This window comes from Betta splendens, chromosome 10 (assembly GCF_900634795.4).
Source record: "Betta splendens chromosome 10, fBetSpl5.4, whole genome shotgun sequence".
Lineage (NCBI taxonomy): Eukaryota > Metazoa > Chordata > Actinopteri > Anabantiformes > Osphronemidae > Betta > Betta splendens.
The window spans coordinates 18,173,270-18,185,550 of record NC_040890.2 but is presented as its reverse complement, the minus strand read 5'-3'; the positions used below and the strand labels follow the sequence as shown (position 1 = coordinate 18,185,550).

Here is a 12,281-nt window from a genome sequence, read left to right as displayed (position 1 = left end):
GGACTAATGATGCTCAGGCCTTTCATTGCCCCAGGGTTTCTAACACTACACACGCATTAGATCAGAACTCTAGTTAAAAGTAAAATTTGACTGAGGTCAGCGTTTTATATTATATCAGATAGTTGCCCGTTGTGAACATGTGTAGTTAGAAAGTTACTCTTGTATTAGTAGTATAATCTTATTTTTGTGACATATCCTGTTGTAAAGTTGTTGCTAAAGTTAAAGTACGAATAAAAACATGTATTTATCTATTTAATTTTTTTATATAAACTCATCGAGGTTATTATTTTTCCATTATTTACTATTTCCTCGATTACCCGCCTCCTCCAGCTTGCTTAAAATGCCACATCCGGTTTACCCGGAAGTAAGCATAATTCCCAAAGATGGCGGAGCAAGGTCCGATGGCCATAGCGATGCGGCTACGGAATCAGCTACAGTCCGTCTACAAACTGGACCCACTGAGGAACGAGGTGAGTGGCCGTGTTGCTGGACTCCATTCACACCGTGCTGGAAACGTACGGAGGGGTAGCCTGCGAGGGAGGCGAGTTTTAAGCGCGCGTTAGCGGCGAGATCGTTGTCGTCTCCGCGGCGCTGATGGAGAGAAGGAGAGCGATGCTGAAGAGAGGTGCTTCTGAGCATGCGTGGAGGAGTAGGGGGCGGGGGGCGCACCCGTGTTGTTGTGTTTCAGCGTGCGGAAATTCCATCAACGAGCTGTAATTTTGATTATTTTTGACACTGAATCTCATGCGTACACTTACGTCCTTTTAAAAGCAATGCAGGCGTGAGGCGGGACCGTGAAATAACGGCCGTAGCGTTCTGTGGGCTCTCTACTCTCCGTATTACGGTAACGCTGAACCAACTGCCTCCGTTTGTGTCGGACAGGAAGAACTTCGTGTTTATCTCGTTTGTTTATTAGCGATGCCGCGAACTATCAAGACTAAAACTAGAGTTAATTGGGTTTGTGGGTTGGATTATTGCCTTATTCTTGTCGGTTTGCTGTAGTCAAGGGTGGAGGTCAAAGGTCAAGACTGTTCTCCTAGCCACGTGCTTGTCGATATGCACAAAATGTTGCAAGTAAAATCACAGAACCCATGTGATGTTCAATAGCAACATTATGACACTCAGACTAAGGTTTGAGTTGGACCTTTGCGCCAAATTAGCGCAGCCTTGTAGCCATGTGCAGATGTGATGTCATGGCTTTTGTTAGCACTGCAGTGGCTTCTCTGTGCTAAAATGTCATGGTTTGGTTTTTATGCTTTTGTGATTTCCAGATGACCAGCACCAGTGCTGAGGATCTGCAAACATCGTTTGTTAGAGATATATTTTGAACTTGAGGTTTAATTAGACTTAAGAGTTTTTTTTTTTTTGCTTTGCCGCTACAGGAAGAGGTGAAGTTAAAGATCAAGGACCTGAACGAACACATTGTCTGCTACCTTTGTGCAGGCTACTTCATAGACGCCACCACCATCACAGAGTGTTTGCACACATGTGAGTTTAACACAACCACGACTTGAAGTGTTTTTGCTGTTTCATTACTGAAATGCCCAAATTAGATGAGAAAATTAGGCCAATAATTCATTGTCTGTTATTCTTCTCTACAGTTTGTAAAAGTTGTATTGTGAAATATTTGCAAACGAGCAAGTATTGTCCGATGTGCAACATCAAAATCCATGAAACCCAGCCGTTGCTCAACCTCAAACTGGATCGAGTGATGCAGGACATTGTCTACAAACTAGTGCCTGGACTTCAAGAAAGTATGTATAAAAAAAGTTAAAGTACCTCTTAATTAAAGAGCAACTTATGCTTATTTATGTTCATCTTATGCAATTCAGTTATGATTTAATGAAGCTCATGAATCCAGTGAAGTTCTTCTTCATGCTGCCAGTGTTTAGGTTTTGACTTTGTGTGAATATGGCATACTTTTTTCTTTAATCAGGTGAAGACAAAAGAATAAAGGAGTTTTATCAGTCTCGTGGATTAGAGCGAGTCGTTCAGCCTGTTGGAGATGGTAAGTCCTTCACTGTCTTGTTGCAGCACTTGAGCAACCATTAGCTGTTTAGGTGTTTTCAGCACATCTGCATTACTGATGGGGGGGTGTATACATGTTTTCATTTGGTTGCATATTAATTCATTTTCCAGTTTGCATTAACCGCAACATGCTGGCCATGCTCTTTAATTCATCAACGTTACTTTTGTTCTCACTAGATTCTGTACCAGATGCCACAGGTTTACCGTACACAAGCTTTGATCATTCAAAAGCTCACTTCTACAGATACGATGAGCAGGTTTCGCTTTGTTTAGAAAGGCTAAGGTAAGTTTAGTTTTGTCCCAATAGATTATCTGCATTGGAGATATGTGTTTGTGTGTCTTATAAAATAAAGAAATGTCTGTGTTACATGGTTTTTACAGTTCATCTCTTGCTGGGAAAGATAAGACGAAACTGACTCTACAGGTAAGTACTGTACCAACACACTGTCACTAAAGCAATAATTACAAAAAAGTTAGAATAGATTTGCTTTGACATGCATCATAAAACTACATTCCCAGTATGTAGCATTTGCTTCTTAGTGCTGCTCTCTATGACTCAATAGAAATATATTTTATGGAAGCAGAACAAACACTGAATGTCTTGTGCAAACAAACTTCACAAATCTAGTATTTTAGACCAATAAAAATGTGGAATTCTTCAAGGCATATTGTAAAATAAAGCATAAGTTATGATGCCTCACCTTTTGGAACGTTATTATAGAACAATAATAAAGTACAAAATTCAAATTTACATCCTGCCAATTTAAATATGCAGCTGATCAACTGCTGAGTAAACTGGGGGAAAAAGGTCAACTCTCTCACTGTTCGGTTTAATTGTATGTGGCCAGATCCTCCTGAAGGGTCAGTTTGACAAGAGACGGATGTGAGATTGGACAAAACGTTGAAAGCTTTTAATTAAGACTTATGGTGTACATGAAAGTATGACATTATTAGACACGCAGTTTGTGATTGATCAGCCAGCAGGGGGCACCGTTGTTCAACTGATCCCTTCTAGCTTTTGGACAGTAATGTAATTACTGTTACATTTCAAATACAGACAGAAGTTTAAAGGTAAAAAATAGATTGTATAGATTTTATACTAAATATTAGGTTTTTAATCTGTGTAAGACTTTATATGAAGTGACTTCAAAGGGTTTTAACTAGTAATCCACTGACCTCTTTGATCTTCCCTGTCTCATCTTTAACTTGTTTACCACTGTCTCTAATGTGCCATGATACTATAATGGAGGAGTGCAGGTTTATTGTTTCTATTTCTGTCTCTGACGTGTTCTACTATGAGCTTTGTGGTTGGCTGACGATGACGACTCTGCTCTTTTGCAATAAAACACAAACACGCTGTTGGGTGTAATGTTGGCTCGGTTTGCCAGAGCCTGCTCCTCTCTCGGTCCTGTGGATTTGACTTTTAACTCTTTGTAGCACGCTGTTCTCTCATTAATGGCTGAACAGTGGTAACTGTCATCGCACTGTTCTTACTGAGATGGAAATTTGTTAAAAGGGCTTTTGCCTCAGCTTTGACCTGCTGCAGTTCAGACTGTGTCATAAGTCAGCGAGCGGAAAGCGTCCAGCGGTAACCTGAGAATCCTGCAGTTGTAAATCTAAGTGGTAACAGGGTTACGCCACACCCCGCTGATGCACTGCTTCCTTGTGTATGCTTGCTTTATTAAAGACTGGACGCTGGCCTTAAATCGATGCTATCGACGGCAGCCTTCATGTGCACAAACTTAAACACAAAACCTCGCTTGTGACGCTGCTGACCGCATCGAAACAGAGCGGCCTCCTTCAGAAGCGTTAAAAGGCTAAAGGCATATGTTCATCTGCATTTTTTCAGTATTTTGCTCTGTCTCTGTAGCAGAAGTTTGTTCGCTGCTCCGTTCGAGCGGAGGTCCGACATCTACGAAAAGTGCTCTGTCATCGGCTAAACGTGGAAAAGCACCAGGTCAGTTAAAGCACCACTCATTACAAAACTGTGTGTGTGTGTGTGTGTGTGTGTGTGTGTGTGTGTGTGTGTGTGTGTGTGTGTGTGTGTGTGTGTGTGTGTGTGTGTGTGTGTGTGTGTGTGTGTGTGTGTGTGTGTGTGTGTGTGTGTGTGTGTGTGTGTGTGTGTGTGTGTGTGTGTGTGTGTGTGTGTGTGTGTGTGTGTGTGTGTGTGTGTGTGTGTGTACAGTTGTTTTAATTTTTTTTTTTATTATTTTTTTTTTAAATGTAAACCTCTACGTTTTATATAACCTCCACGTCTTATATTTGTGTCTTTGTTTCGTGGAGCCTTTAAGTGGGAAGTTTTTTTTTTTTTTTTTTTTTTTTTTTTTTTGGGGTCACTGCTTCCTCGACCTGTGTTTTACTACCATGCAAACAGCTTCCCAAAATACAAACAACCGCAGATATCCCCTTCTGATATCCCCTCACATCTGGTTGTGTGGTCTCCCTGCAGGTCCAGATGTTGTTCAATAATGAGTCTCTGCCCGATCACATGACCATGAAGCGCTTATGGCTGTCACACTGGTTTGGCAAGGTACAGTTCACTTACGGTCAGCGCTTGCCAGCACATTCCTTTAGGCAAGACACGAGCGCTATGGCTGAACTCGGACACAACTTTACTAAATGTTCTCTTTAAATGAAGCTAATATTTGTTTCATCTCCTGCAGGCTCAGCCGTTAGTGCTTCACTACATCATCAAGGACAAAAGGCCGAGATAGGGTTTGTTTTCAGTCGGAGAACAGCTGTACATATTTTGTACCATACATATTCTATTTTAATAGTGTTTGTGTACATATACATATTTTTCCTCGTTTTGTATTTTTGAAATAAATTTTAAATTGTAAACACTGGTTTGCATTAATGACGAATTATATTTCCTCATCAATACAAACACGTTAGTTATGTCTGGACCTCAGACAGCTGCTGAAAAACGTGATCGTCTCCTCTAGACGAGCTTCTGACTGTGAATACAAATGATTTCTCGTGTCCTCATCAAAGCACATTTGTAGTTGGTTTATTACATTTAGACACTGGAGGATAATTCCCAGCCTTGTTTTTCAGTTAAGTTTCTCAAAACTGTTTTTAGTAAAACGAAGGCGTGTCCTGCAGTGTAGCGGCTGTTATTACGGTTTTAGTTCTGGTGTTTTGTGACGCATTTACAAATCAAAGACTCTTTGATGCAAATTGTTGCGATGTAGAAACTTAAAAAACGCAAACTCCCAGCAGCACCACTGAAACGGACTTCATTCCTGAGTCCTGTGTTTCTGTATCTGCGTTTACACATCTGGACGCTACGTTTTCCGTCCATGCTCTGGTTTTTTGCCATGTTTCATGTGGGAATGAGCAAATCTTTGTTCTGCCACACATTCTGGCCTCGGACTTGTTTTAGAGCCTCTGCTGCCCAGCTTTGACTTTGTGTTCGGGGCAGTTGTCATGTTGAAATAAATGGACCGTGTTGCAGTTCCTTTGCAGAATCCAGCAGGTCCTGTTGGCTCCTATTTTATGATCTGAGGCTTTTTCCGATCTGCAGCTCCTAATATTGTGGCTTCCATATCAAGCTCCCAGCCTGCGTGGCTGTGCGTTGGAGATGACACATGGCCCATCATAGTTTATACCACAGGAAGTTAGCATGACGTAGCTCCCTGCACAGCCACCGCTGGCAGTTTCCACTTCTTACGACTGACCGGCCACATGTGTAACATCGGCTTCTTCAGGCAGCTGCCATCACAAATTACTAAAGTACCTGAGCCAACTGCTGTCTCACTTGGTATTAAAAATATTTATGTGACACTCTAACTGTGGAGGTATTTTAATGCAGGTTTTAGTAGCTCGTCCATTCAGGGCAGCACTAGGTGGCACACTTGCTTTTCAGACGCGGGGCAGAAGTTCAGCGCTTGTGTCCAGAATGAAAGGGGCGACTCTGAGCCCGACCGCCTCATAACATGAACACAAGCTTTGAATCTAATTCAGGAGACAGCATTTCACTAACGCTACTGTGTGATTCAGCTCAGTACTAAGAAAACACGAATGCATTGAATCTACATTAGAGGTGGTTTCTAGGTTTCATTTAATTTCACTGTGGCTTGTCATAAAATTTACAAATGATATTTTAACTCCATAAACATTTCATCAAGAGCAGAATAATTTTCTATTTCAGTACAAAGATAAATAACTTGAAATAAAGCAGCTACTGAGAGCTTCTCATCACTGAGGCACCAATGCTTATAAAAACTGGTTGTCTTGATTTAATATAATATTACATAGAATATAAATGAGTGTACGGTTAATTTGAGCTGCTGCCTGCACTGAGCCAGGCCCCTGTAGCCACAGTCTGAAAAGCTGCACACACAGAAGCACATTACAGCCGCCCTCACAAACCCCAGCACGTCCCCTCAGGCCTCAATAGGCTGGAAACAACAATCCCCTAAAACTGTAACCTTGAGGCCACAGGAGGGTTCCAGGCTCTGCTGGGTTAGATGGGAACTTGTCATCTACCACCTCCAGGCTTTTCTTACTCAATAAATAGGGAGGAATGTGGCCCCTTAAAATAGAGGCTGCTGGTGAACAGGCCGTTTGTGATTCACCTGTGAGAAGCATCTGATGAGCTGAATTTCAAAAGGAATGTTCCTGTAAAACGACATATTGATGCTGCATTTTAATATAATAATAATAAATACTAAATATTATTACTGTACTTTTAAATTTAAAATATTGTATTGGAAATATATTAACCCCACAAGACCAGCAGGCCTCGTGCCTCGTGGAGTACAGGTATTTGTTCTTGGTAGGTAAATGCTAAGAGATGGAGGTTGAAGCGCGTTGAGGACTCAAGTGGCTTTTGTTTAAAGCTCCGTCCGCTGTGTTGTCTCCTGCTGCCAGTGCAGAGAAGCTCTTTAATAAAAGCCTACTTGACTTTTCAACCTCCGTGATTCCAGCCGATTGCTTCTATTGTGGCCGCCAACCTGCTCGGTTTCACCCTTTTAAAAGAGGGGAGAAATGTGCTCAAACAAGTCGTTTCCTCCTGCTCTCATATTTAATTTGATTTCCTTTTTTAAACCCTCAAGATGTTCTAAAGGTTTTAGTTGTTTTTTTTTTACTTAAAAAAATACTTTCGCTGAACGCACCAGGAAATGCGTTTTAATTAAAAGGTTTAACGATCACTAGCACAGCTTCAGTTATTACATTGTTGACAATTTCTAAAATAAAATGTCTGAGGAATAAACAGACAAAATACGCCCGCATTCTATCACTAAATAACGAACACCACCTCCATTCCACACACACTTTTACGCACAGACGCCAAACTCTCGATTGCAAATGGTCCGAAGCAGCAGCACGTCGCGTTTCCACTGCCTCCCATTGAGGTTTATTCATTAGGATCCTCACACGAACCCATTTGCTATTCATGGGAGACTTTCTCCTCTCTTTCCAAACAAACCCGACTTGAGAGTGGCAGATGCGTGCCATTATTGCCCACGGCTCGCTGGAAGCTGTTTTATGTAAGGCAAAGGCGGGTTAACCTAATCAATCATGTCGACTAGTTGTGTTAAAGACGGTTCGTATGGAAGCAGGGGAGAAACATATGGCGCAGGGGTGGAGGCGAGCTTTCTTAACACCGCAGCCAGACCGGGACCTTCTTGTGACAAGATGTATTCAAAGCCCAGCGAGACAATGGGAATAAAGGCAGTGGACGGCTGCTAATTGAAGTCGTGGCACTTCAAGGCTGAAAGCGAGGGTCAGTTCTTCAAAAAGAACATTTTAACCAAGCAGAGCGGATTTCTGGTTAATGTTTGGTGTGTTCCCTCTGTGTTTTGTTAAAAAAAAAACATACTGAAAATAAGAAATGTTCGACTAATATTTGTTACATTTGCTCTACAATGATCCTATGGCTCAACCGAACGCTTACGGTTTTATTAAAATTTTCCGTAGACCACCAGTATTTTTCCCTGTTCTTAAAATTCCTTAAAATAATTTTTATGCACAAGCACAAACCCAGTTGCGCCAGAACGTCTTGAAATATCATATAACCTTTATTTACATAGATGCTGATTAAATAGAATGTTACAATAAAATTATCGCATAGTGTGTTTGATCTATATACACAACTGTAAAAGTTTGCAGTTGCTCTGACGCCTCCGTCCGTTCGCGCTGCCAACAGGCCGTGCAGAGGACGAAAAATGGTTTTACACTTGACGTGGGGTGGACCGACACGTCGAAACCCAGCTGTGCGTGTAAAAAAACAAACAATAAAACACGGAGAAGAGGAGGGGGTCATTTAAATATTTGGCAGATCCGATTCCTTAAACAGAAGAATGCAAATGTCAGAGAAAAATAATTGCACAACGCCTCCACCCCTTCCTTTGAAAACAACACTGAAACATCAAAATGTTTACACAGTTTCAGTCCCCCTGTACCATTACAGTTTGAGAGTGTCTGACTGTCTGTGAGGAAACCAAATATTCCTCCAATATCATGGTGGAACATAAACGACAGGCTTGGAAGGCTTTACAGGTCCGATTAATAAATTAAAATTGAAAAAAGAGGAGGATGCGTCCAAAAACAACCTTCCTGAAAGGTTTAGAACTGTGCATATTCTCCGTTTTTGTCAATATCCGTGCAAAAGTTTGGGAAGAAAAAAATGCCCCCTTTTTAATATTTTTTGTTATGTATGAAAACCACAGGCCCCTGACTGTCAATCATCCACCTCGATCTCCTCGTCGTCCTCCGAGAACTCATCCGTGGTTTGGTCCCTGGATGAGGACGGGGACTGAGGGAAGGCCCGGTGTCCTTGGGAGGTCGGGGACACACTGGGCGACCTGGCGTCGGACCCCCCGCCCTGGCTCTCCTCAATGTTCTCCATGCTGACGAGCTTCTGCAGCGTCTGGGGCGTGATTTTCTTTAACGACTCCACGTCCGCTTTCATCTCCTCCAGGTCCCGTTTGAGTTTGGCCCTGCGGTTCTGGAACCAGGTGATGACCTGCGCGTTGGAGAGACCCAGCTGCTGCGCAATCTGGTCGCGGTCGGCCGGAGAAAGGTACTTCTGATACAGAAACCTCTTCTCCAGTTCGTAGATCTGGTGATTCGTGAAGGCCGTCCGCGACTTTCTCCTCTTTTTCGACGTCTGTCTCTGTCCAAAGGCGTTGAGATGCTCGCGACCTTAGAGAGGAGGAGGACGGAAACGTTAAACAGCCGCACGGGTCACTGTCCCCAAAAGCAGCGGAACCACGGACAGGCCTGTCCCGGTTCTAGAGCCTTAAACCAAATATGAGCCAGATTTATATCAGGAACATCACACACTTGTAGAACATTGTGTGGACGCAGGACAGCGGATAATTCAATGCACACGACAAGTCTGCACGAAATAACTCACCTCAAAATATAATTTCCCAAGATATTGACATAAACAAATATTATTACTTGTATATATTTTTGTAATGAATTAGAATATGACATCCATGTGCTTCGGTCTCCATTTTCCGTTCAGCACGTCTTTACAGACGTCGTTATTGTGGCTCACTGACAGCGGCATTTTAGCAGTTTCTTACTCAAACCCACGCACGTCACTGCGTAAATGTCGCATTCTCAGCTTCTGCTTTCACATTTCCTCCACGTCCTGATAACTTTCCTAGCAAACACGTCCATTCAGATGACTTTAAAAAACAACAGCGCTATTTCAAGCAGAAAACGCCAGCTTTTACCTTCTGCCGCCTGGATCACGCTGACTTCCAGACCCTTGAACGTTTTACTGGCCAGCTCCTCCAGCGCGCACAGCGGCGAGGAGGGAGTGGTGATCCCGTTCCTCGCCGAATTGGAGCTCGCGACTTTTTCCAGCACCCTCGGCGGACAGATACTGGCGACCGACTTCTTTACCGAGGGTTTGTTGAGAATATCCTCAATGCTGAACGGCGTCAAGGGCTTGTTGGAGTTGGCCGGCGGTGGCAGCTGGTCCAGCGGAGCCCGTCTCCGGTCCTCGCCGCTAGACTGCAACACAGAACCTGCCTTCATGTCTTTACTGGAGGTCATCGCAGTCCCGAAGAATCGCTGCTTCCCACCAAACTTGATTATTTCATTCAAGCGTCCAAAAGCGTTTCCTCCGGTGCTCGCAGTTCTCGCAGACCCCCGGTATATTTTCACACTTAAAGCCGAATGCCGCAACTTAGCTCGCCTGACGCATTTCCTCCAAAATAACCATGCTTCGGGCGTAGTTAAAAAGGCAGCCGGACTGTATTCCCCTTGGAGAGTTGCGGTTCTCTGCCAAGCACCATGTAGATCTTTAGGAAGTAACAGACTGGAGGGGGCGAGTCACTGCAAGGGGGAAAAGCCAACTCAGGCAGCAAGAAAAAGAAAGCGATTGCTAACGAGTTATTGTTGATTGGGCGAAGTTCAATTAGAGAAACACTACACTACTTGCTGACCCGCTGCTGCGTCTTAAAGGGCCGGGCCATAATAACTAATTGGACGTGGGGAATAGGAGGAGTCTGTTGCGGCAGAGGCGAAAGATGCCCTGAAATGTTTATGCATCTGTTTCCCTCTGCTGGTCTGTTCTTCTAGGGAGAGATCTTTGATAACCATGAAAACACAAACACCGCCACCAGCGTCTTTGCATTTTGAAAAGTTTGGAAGAAGACTGAGCCGGCGATCGACCCAAGCTGTGATCAGAGGTTTATCGTTTTTGTGCGTAATTACGCACAGGGCACGTTAGGCGCTGTTACACAATTATAAGTTGCAATAGTACGGTTTATTTTTCACGTCTGTTCGGTTTATTTTTTTAAATACATTGCAATAATAATATTGCTGAAAATAAACATTTGGCATCTAAACCTAATTGTTATTGTACACACCCCAGTCTTTGGTTAATTGTGAGTACACATATAAACTTGATTATCGTTATTTTTTTAAGGACGTTCGTTTATATGTGTGTCCTCCCTTTGGATAAACAAGCCTCGCTTCAACACGACCCTGCAGGTTTGGACCCAGGGCTACGCTGTAATAGGCGGTGGTGGAGAATATGCAGATAAAATGTGTGACGCCGTGCTGTGGTTCCACGTAAGAAGACGGAGGATGAAGGTAATTTAGGACATGAGGAGAAAACGTGTTAGAGAGAGAAAACGAAGCGACTTAGAGGCCGAACAGAGCAGCAGGTACGTCTGATGAAAGCAAATGCACCTTCTTGTAAAGCTCGTCACAGCGAACAATACATTTAGTCTCTGCCTGAAGTCTTATTTGGTTGTTATTGCATTTTAGACTTTATAATATTTATGAGCAAAACGAAAATTGAAGAAAAATAACTTTACGCCTAAAGTTGAAAATATCTGTAACGACCATAACATGACCCTAAATAAAACATTTTAACATTATTTTTGGACAAATAAAATAAAATAAACAAACAGCTAAAAAAGGTCTGTCAAATTATGCGAATAATGCACGTGAGAAGACATTTGATGAAATAAGCGCTGGAGACATTTCTGCGTTTTAGAAAACAATCAGATCGTTTGGGCGACGCCTGCGCCCCGGAAACCAGCGCGCAGCGTCGTGCCAACAGGAGCATATGGTGACGTTGGTTTAGGGACAGAGTTATAAAACAGCAGGAAATTCTATTAGCTGCGTTGGAGCTCCGCGCTTTGTGGCTGCTTTAAACAGATATCTGTGCACAACGAGGCGCTTGTAGGGAGAAAATTCAGTTTGAGAATTTGGACAAAATTATGGATGCTTTGCATAAACGTGCAGGACGATAAAATGTCATGTTGGACTGAACATATATTAAAATCACAGGCATTCATCCTGACGCCTTCAGAGTTAAATTTATAATTAGTAAATATAAATTATAACAGTCATTTAGTGTGCACATTTTTCTAGAGATAAAAATATGTTTATTATAAAAATAAACGTTATTTTGCTGATTTTCTCATTTTATAAATGGACATGATGTAAGATACTATTTTATTTCTGGCTAATAAATCCAGTGTCTTCGTTTTTTAGCTGATGTTTTCTTTCCGAGAGTGAGACGAAGAAAAACGCCCTAATTTCGATTTAATTTTAGATTTGATCTGCAGATTATCTGAGCACTATTAACCCTCAAATGTGGTTTAGGTGCATCAGCTCTGACGCCTCCCCACACAGTGATCCAATGAGCTTTAAGGTCTCAAGCGAAGATGCCCAGATTCTTTTCTTTTGGCTTAATTTGAAGGTTAATTGGAAGCAGAGCCGCTGACACCATCAATCATCACTTCTTGAGAGATTTCACTGAATGATTCTCT

The 12,281-nt window shown here is 42.5% G+C and overlaps 2 protein-coding genes across 3 annotated transcripts; one reads left to right on the top strand and one right to left on the bottom strand.

The window, feature by feature from the left end:
• Positions 1–335: 335 nt before the first annotated feature.
• Positions 336–4,874, top strand: pcgf1 (polycomb group ring finger 1). Of its 2 annotated transcripts, none has more exons than XM_029165868.3 (9): positions 336–470; positions 1,383–1,488; positions 1,602–1,754; positions 1,937–2,008; positions 2,206–2,311; positions 2,410–2,452; positions 3,902–3,985; positions 4,478–4,558; positions 4,692–4,874. In XM_029165868.3, the coding sequence occupies exons 1-9, from the start codon at positions 384–386 to the stop codon at positions 4,740–4,742; spliced, it is 783 nt and encodes a 260-aa protein (XP_029021701.1). In that variant the 5' UTR covers positions 336–383; the 3' UTR covers positions 4,743–4,874. The 2 variants fall into 2 exon arrangements, with proteins under 2 accessions (XP_029021701.1, XP_029021700.1); XM_029165867.3 differs by having other exon boundaries at positions 3,899–3,985.
• Positions 4,875–8,033: 3,159 nt separating this feature from the next.
• lbx2 (ladybird homeobox 2) lies at positions 8,034–10,400 on the bottom strand. The gene is made up of 2 exons (XM_029165866.3): positions 9,723–10,400; positions 8,034–9,180 (listed from the first exon to the last, which is right to left on the bottom strand). The coding sequence occupies exons 1-2, from the start codon at positions 10,045–10,047 to the stop codon at positions 8,717–8,719; spliced, it is 789 nt and encodes a 262-aa protein (XP_029021699.1). The 5' UTR covers positions 10,048–10,400; the 3' UTR covers positions 8,034–8,716.
• Between the last annotated feature and the right edge of the window lie 1,881 nt (positions 10,401–12,281).